The 7,983-nt window shown below is 36.6% G+C and overlaps 1 protein-coding gene across 1 annotated transcript; it reads left to right on the forward strand.

Annotated features, from left to right (window-relative positions):
- The first annotated feature begins 882 nt into the window (after nucleotides 1-882).
- On the forward strand, nucleotides 883-1,788 carry LOC115453534 (high mobility group protein D-like). Its single transcript, XM_030182238.2, has one exon. The coding sequence runs from the start codon at nucleotides 990-992 to the stop codon at nucleotides 1,353-1,355; it is 366 nt and encodes a 121-aa protein (XP_030038098.2). The 5' UTR covers nucleotides 883-989; the 3' UTR covers nucleotides 1,356-1,788.
- The last annotated feature ends 6,195 nt before the right edge of the window (nucleotides 1,789-7,983 follow it).

The following is a 7,983-nucleotide window of genomic DNA, read 5'->3' on the forward strand; positions in this document are numbered from 1 at the left end:
TGTATTATATACTGTCCCACCCTGTTGGGCGCGGGATTCCTCTACTACTGAGAGGGATTAGGCCTTAGTCCACCACGCTGGCCTAGTGCGGATTGGTAGACTTCACACACCCTCGAAAATTCCTAATAGGAAATTTCTCAGGTATGCAGGTTTCCTCACGATGTTTTCCTTCACCGTTAAAGCAAGCGATAATTCACAAAGAATACACATATTTTTTTAGATAAGTCAGAGGTGTGTGCCTTTGGGATTTAAACCTGCGGACATTCGTCTCGGCAGTCCGTTCCACAACCAACTAGACTATCGCCGCTATGGCACTCTCTAAGGGCGCTTGAAATTCCTATGGTTCATAGCGTTCTTTTTTTTATATTTCCTTGAGTGATCAGAATTTATCTCGCTGAGTACACTCACTACCTAAAATACATTTTAGGCAGAAGCAATGGCTTCACTATAATATATTAAGGTTAGATCTTTATTTCATTTTAAATGAAGGATTTAACACTATGTCAAAGTAAAACCGTTTTGAACCTCCTTTAGAAATGTACGTGTGCGTGTTATTTCACGCAGTCGCAAAACTGCTACGAATATTCGCCAATAGATGTCGCCACGATAGAATTACCACGCGATATGGTTTGGTGATTGTAGAATATAATAAGACGAGGAACAAATAGGCTTCAAACAATCGTGTTACCTATGTAAAGTAAATGTTTTAGGAGTGGTTTTTCTACAAAACTAGCCGCCATATTACGCTATCGCCTTATCTTGTTTTGTGGGGTTGATGCAACATATACCACTTATACTGCCGTAGTAAGCACAGAAGCGGTATGTCAGGGAAACCTTATTTCGAGATAATCGAAGTTTTGTAAATACAATTTTATACCGACGCGAGGCTTGGCACTCGCGTTTCGCGCTTTCGTCTCCCGCCATTTTCGTATACTGTTATATTTGCTTGAGTGGTCTTGTATGTTTAATTAAGATATACAAAAATTAAAATGTCTGACAAACCGAAGCGGCCGATGTCTGCATACCTGCTGTGGCTGAACAGTGCCCGAGATAAAATAAAATCTGAACACCCGGGCTTAAAAGTCACAGAGATTGCCAAAAAAGCTAGCGAGATCTGGCGCGGCATGGAGGACAAAAGCGAGTGGGAGGCGATGGCGGCCAAGGCGAAGGAACAATATACCGCCGACCTGGAGTTCTACAACGCGAACGGTGGCGATGGCGGCGAGGAGAAGAAAAAGAGAAAGCCACAGAAGAGAGGCAAGAAGACCAAGAGCGCGCCCGCTGCCAAATCAAGGAAAAAGAAACAGGAGTCTGAGGATGAGGATGACGCCGAGGAGGACAACGAAAGTGATTGATCTCGCACTGCTCTAGAATAATTTAGCTTGTAGTCACTCTAATAAAATAATATTTTTATGAGATTCCCATTGGTAATATTTTTTTGATCAAGTTTCATTATGAACTAACTCGATGCAGCACAAGTATGCAGCAGGCCACAAGGGGTGCGTGTGTGTCTCATTGTCATGGTTCACTCTTAAACAAGAGTAGGAGTGAGGACAGCAGTGCTGGCCCTCCGATTGTATCTCTGTCAGAAAACTTAAAACTTCATGGTGCAAATACCTCAACATAATAATTTTGATATGACTCTTTTAAAATTGTTTTTTAATCATATAGATTTCTAGTTGTACTTAATATAATTTTGTGTAATATGTTCCGTATGCATTTATATCGTCATAAGTGTAAGTGAAACTATGCCAAGTATTTGTAAAATAAAAGACTATTTCATATAATTTCATATAATGATTTCAATAATTTTGCATGTAAAACTGAGATAGAGAAACTATTTTATGTTTTTTTTAACAAGTTCTAAACAAGGTACAGTTATTTAGATAAATTCATTGGATGGGTATTTCTTTAAGCTATCTGACGACTTATAATCAAGATTTTGTTTTTTTTTGAGATACCGCTTTTGAGCTTAGCACGGCAATATACGGAGTCGGTAACTCCCCACATGTTGTAATTATATTGTAGGTACACCAGTGGCGAAGGACGACATTCTCCAAAAGGGAATCCGACGTAACAAATAAGCACTAATATGCATAAATGCGGTTTGCAAGTTCCAATGATAAAAAAAAAAAAAATGCTTTATTCATCACGTAGGCCAACATAGTTGCACTTATGATAAGTCAAGGTACATGAGAATATTTAATTATTACTTAATTAAATTAGCTTATATAAACAAAGACAATTTATATTGAAAAAAAAATTAATAAAAATATACTTAGTAAACAAAGAAGCCAGCTCGGGCTGGCAGGGTAGAAGAGATAATTAGATTTTACATAAATTACGAAAGGGAAACCAGCAGCAATCGGTTCATATGAACCCTTCCCTGCTGTTGTACACGGGCCATCGCCTGACGCCATCGACAACTAGCTCCGAGCAAGTCATATTCCATATGAAATGAAATGATTTATTTGAACCTGTAAAATGTTATACATTATTTAGATTCCTTCAATATTAACTCTACCACTAGTTCGGAAAGCAGTTTGAACAAAAGAAGAACGGGCAAGAAACTCTGGTGTTGCTCATTTCAAAATCAGTTTAAATTATAAGCTTCCGTACATGATACTGAGAAAAATAAATATGTTTTATATACATTTTTTTGAAAATCGGATAATTAGTTCTAGAGATTCTTCTTCACATAGAAATTTTGATTTAATGTCGCCCATATACAGTTTTTCCATCTTATCCAATATAATCCCTATTCCATTACGATAAGCTTGGTCTGGGTCGCTTGGAGCATGGACATCAAAGGAGCACTGACGCATAAGCCTCGGTACCCTCAAGTTAACACTTGAAATTCGTGATATTTGTCCCTCCTTGTCTCGCTTTGTGGTTTGGCCTAAAGCTGCGGCCACAGTCATTCTATTGAATTAATTGAGATGATATGTAAGTGTGGATACAACTTATTATTGGCTATTTAAATTAACTATACATATAACGACGGTAGAAAGCGGATATGTCGTATCTCGAAAATTGACCAAAATTAGTTATTACTATATTATTGATGGGAAAAAAGCCGTGTCGAATGGTCCAGGTCCCGTTTTCCTACGATGAAAAAAATGTGATACAGCATAAAATTTTCCTAGTTTTTTTTACTCATCATAAAAACATTTGTAACTAGCGAAAAAAACTCATCCTTTTACAATAAAATATTTATGACCATATGTCCACCGTAAAAATTAATTATTTTATTTTTCTATGACGGAAATAGATTTTTAGGAGATGCAACATTTCCGTCTCACCAAATTTTACGTTGCCAGAGGTACATACATAATGTGCATAATAATATAACTAGGTTTTATTTGCGGCTACGTCGATATGAAAAGGTTGTTCGGGGATAAAGATCCAGCATTATTTTCCCGGGATAAAAGTAGCCTATAGCTCTCAGAAGTAATGTCGCTTCCAATTAGGAAAAAAAAATGCTTTAGTACTTCTTGACATTTGCTCGTTCAAACGAACTCTTCAGCTTATGTATATATAGATAAAAAATAACTTCAATGCATTGTTATAAAGCACTCAATCTATATATATAAAAATAAATCCCTATTTCCCTTGGTCACGCCATCACGCGTGGATGGCTGGACCGATTTCACTATTATTTTTTGTTGTGTTTGTTATTGTCAGGAGAAGGTTCTTATGAAAGAAAAACATCTAAAAATTGCGCGGATAGTTAGAAAATTTAAGGAAACTTAACGACAATATTTATTTGACATACCAGTTAGTTGTTTAAAATAACCTTCAACGATTGATAGAATGCGCACTTCAAATTCATAGTTAAACAGGACAACGTCTGTCGGGTCAGCTAGTTAAATATATAAACAGGGAATAATTCAGAGCTATATATTTGCCAAAACATAATATTCACTTTAAACCAAAACATACACAAACAGCAACGATGACCTTCGTAGCTAATCTTTCAGTTATCTCCAGAGGGACCCATCACCCAACGAGCCCCTGTAAATGGAGAGGGCATTATCGGCCGGCCCTCCGGACCTCTGCCTGAGGGACCTAAAGTATTGTACATTATGGAAATGTTACTGACATCTTGTATTTTTTTAACTTGGATGATTTAATTATTTGCGGGACGTGGTATGATTAACTTATTTTGAATGTTTTTGTATGAAATAGCTTTATGGTGAATGGTGAAATTGGTATCTAGAGAAATCCTTATATTTGTTTTTATGTATAGACCAACAGATGATAATTACCGATATATAAAGATATCGATGTAATATAAAGCTGAAGAGTTTGTTCGTTTGAACTCGCTAATCTCTGGTACTACTAAACGGATTTTGATGTTTCTTTTCACTAATAGGGACCTACGTTACTATTTAATGCTATATTTTATCCCGAGAAAATATATAGCGGGTATTTCATCTCAAAAAAACTTTTTTACCCGGCAGAGGCGCGAGCAAAACCTATGTTAAATAACCTCCATCGAACCACCATCCATCCCAACATTCCTATAATTATTTAATAAAAAATATAAGATGTCTGAAGTCTACCATATATGTATAAGATCAACATGATGAAACACCCGTCTAACCACTCATTAAAAAAGTAAATCATAGCCAGCAGTAGAAAATTTTAATCAATTATATTATTTTTTATGTTAGACAACCATAAAATGATATTAATAAAAATTCACTCACCTGTGGTGGTAGATATAACGTATTTTACCTCGCAAAGATTGTTTCCAAAGATTGTCATGTTATAGATAGATTTTTTATTATTACTTCGAATGACGAGAGGAGCTTGCTGTTTGCCTGGTGATACGCCATACGACCGCCCATAAACAGAAGAAACAATATCAAACACATTGAATTAGAAAGTATTGTTAGGTATTCCACTGCGCTCGCCATCCTGAGACATCAGAAGTTAAGTCTTATGTCCAGAATTTACACTGGCTACAATTCCCTTCAAACCGGAACACAACAGTGATTACACACTGCTGCTTGGCGGTAGAATCGGACTGTGCTGGTACCTATCCAGGCGGAATATGAGACACCTACCATCATTTACTTGCCGACTTATGGCTACAATATCACGAAACGAGTCGTTTTCGCAATTTTTTATTTTACCAATTACTGTTTTAATCCAATCTGCATCGTTTGACATACATCCCTTATTATTAACAAGTCCTGTCCAGTAACCCAACGTATACCAGGTCATTTGTGAAAACTGACCTCGTTGGCCCCTTTAATTACACGCCGCTATGAATGACGGTTCCAAGAGCTGTTTCTTTGAGTCGCGCCAAATAATGTGAACACTTGACACCACAAGAAATCCAGCCTCAAAGGGCGTGCGTACGGCCTTTTATACCCAAAATGTTAAATGGTTATACAATCGCTAGAATTTATATTTGTAATCAAATTGGATGTTTTTTTATTTTAAGCTAGGTTTATTTTTCATGTTTAAGGTATGTTTAATAGGACGTGTTTAAACCTCGTACTGCTTTATCATAGTTCATAATAACTATCTCTTATATAGATACACATCTCGCCATTATTCCAGAAGCGGAAGGCAGGGGTGCAACCGAGACACTTACTTCGCCAAATGTGTTCCATCCCATAATATGATCGGGGATGAGTCTATGACCACTTGTGATATATTTGCATTTTTAATCCGTATTTTTAAATACGTTGCACTGATTTACATGCTATGCAGCCATGGGGAAAAATCGAGGAAGACCATAAATGCGGTGGAAAGACGACGTGAAAAAAGTCGCCGGATCGAACTGGATAAAAAGAGCTCAGTGCCGCAGTAAATGGAAAATGTTAAAGGAGGCCTACACTGAGAAAGTTGAAAAAGGCTAACGAAGAATAAGATGTACATTGTTTCCAGAGACTTTTTGTTGTAAACGGCTTTTAACGCGGGTGAAGCCGCGAGTAATGACTAGTAGAGGAATAAATCCATTCTGCGTTAATTGAAAAGTAACAAAACGGCGACACCGGAATGTCTGTTGAGTTAGAAAACATCACCTTATTTGCATGGGTAAACAGATTTTGTCGTTTGGGTAACAGTGACCAAATTCGACCTAATTTGCGATCGTTTTGTTTGTGGCTTTCCCTTGAGACTTTAAAATTATGAGTTTTAACAACGCGTTATGATGTAGGACTTATTTTTTATTCATTTATGAAAAGGTGGGTCAAAATGTATCTATGGAAATTTGTTTAAAAATGTATATTATTTATGAAATTGAAATATGTTGCTTATTTAATAAACAAATCATTAATTTAACAAGATATTTCCCACTTAAATGTGAGACCCGCAAAAGTCGCTTATGGTTTATGACTGGGCACCCGAAAAATTATTGAGAAAAACTGGAATTCGAACGCAATACCGCGAGGTCCACAACCCTTACACTTTATCACTAGACATTAGATAAGACACAATTTGATATGAATTTATTAAAAGTGATTGTTTGTTTCAGATTTCTTCAGAAACTGTGACGCTATGTAAGTTCTTCGAATGTAATTTAATTTCTTCATTATAAAATTAATTATAATATACCTACTGTCATATTATATAACATAAATTATTATCATACACGCACACGCATGCCTTTTATTCCCGATGACGGCAGAGAGGGGAAAGGGCATGCGCTACCGATGTTCCTAATTTTCATCATATTTATTTTATCCTTTAATGTGAGAGCCCAGCCTATCACTATATCAATCATAAATTCAAGATGCCGAGATGATACCGAGCAGCAAAACCCAATAAAGTTTACTCGATCCGGGATTCCAATTCTCAGAGCGATAATCGTACCGCGCATGTATTATATCTACGCCACCAAGGCAAATTAAAACCCGCAGTGCCTTTTTCAGCTGCATGCAAGACGGCCCTGGGTATCTTGTTGCACAAATATAGCTAGACGGAGCTGCCCTGCGCGATGGCGTCTTGGCACCCGTCTCACTAATTAGGGGGCTAAAGGAGCTCCCAAATTCCGAACGTCCGAAATATTTTCAACAAATAAAAAAAATAAACCCGAACCTGACAAGTCAGCTTTACTTTACCCGACATTATCTACTTATCCAATACGAACTTACCGTGTTTTCACCACGTGCCACCCCAAAAGCCAAAGCTCCCAAGCGGCCGGTAACTGACATTAATATTTCGATCCAAAATGAAAATGTACATTTCGAACAAGCAAACTTTTCCTTTTTTATGACGGATCCTCCCAACCAATACATCGGCCATAACTCGGATTAGTTCAGGTGAGACCCGCTCATTCGGTCCGCCGGTCACTCGTTCAACTGAATGAACGATTGATCGAACCGATCGGGGCCGCCGCGGGTGATTCTTTTGTCCGGCACCAGTTTATTTCGCGAGTCCTCGTGTCTGTTACTGACTTAAAAGAGACCTTATTTCTGGGAAGATAAGGTATTGTCGTGAGTTAGTGGTAAGCAGATTTAAGTTGGTGGTGTAAGAAAGTTTTGCGAAGTGAAGAATTGATTGGACACGATGTTCTGTTACTCTAATGAAAATGTATAATTTTTTCTTACTTTTGTTATTTTCATAACCCTTTCCCACGAATAAATTAATGAATTTTAATAATTTATTATTTTTTTAAAACTGTAAGACTAACAATAACCAGCACATTACAGACAAGTAAATAAAATTAATCTACCCACTTTTAACTCGTTTTTAACTTTTGTTTAGGTGTGCGTTTCTCTATGGTATGCATTTAATGTAGTTACTACTTTTATTTATAAAATTGTACGCTTCAATGGTTTACGTATAGTTAATATTAAGTAATACTGATATTGTTTAATTTTTTTTTGTCAATGCATGCTGTGATACCTGAAAATTTTGTGCATTTAAGCCTGTTATTACTGTTATATTTTTATTATGGTCAGTTATAATGTAACAACTACTGGTTCTCCTAATTATTAATAAATAAATATGGTATATGACATA

Source organism: Manduca sexta, chromosome 13 (genome assembly GCF_014839805.1).
Source record: "Manduca sexta isolate Smith_Timp_Sample1 chromosome 13, JHU_Msex_v1.0, whole genome shotgun sequence".
Classification (NCBI taxonomy): Eukaryota; Metazoa; Arthropoda; class Insecta; order Lepidoptera; family Sphingidae; genus Manduca; species Manduca sexta.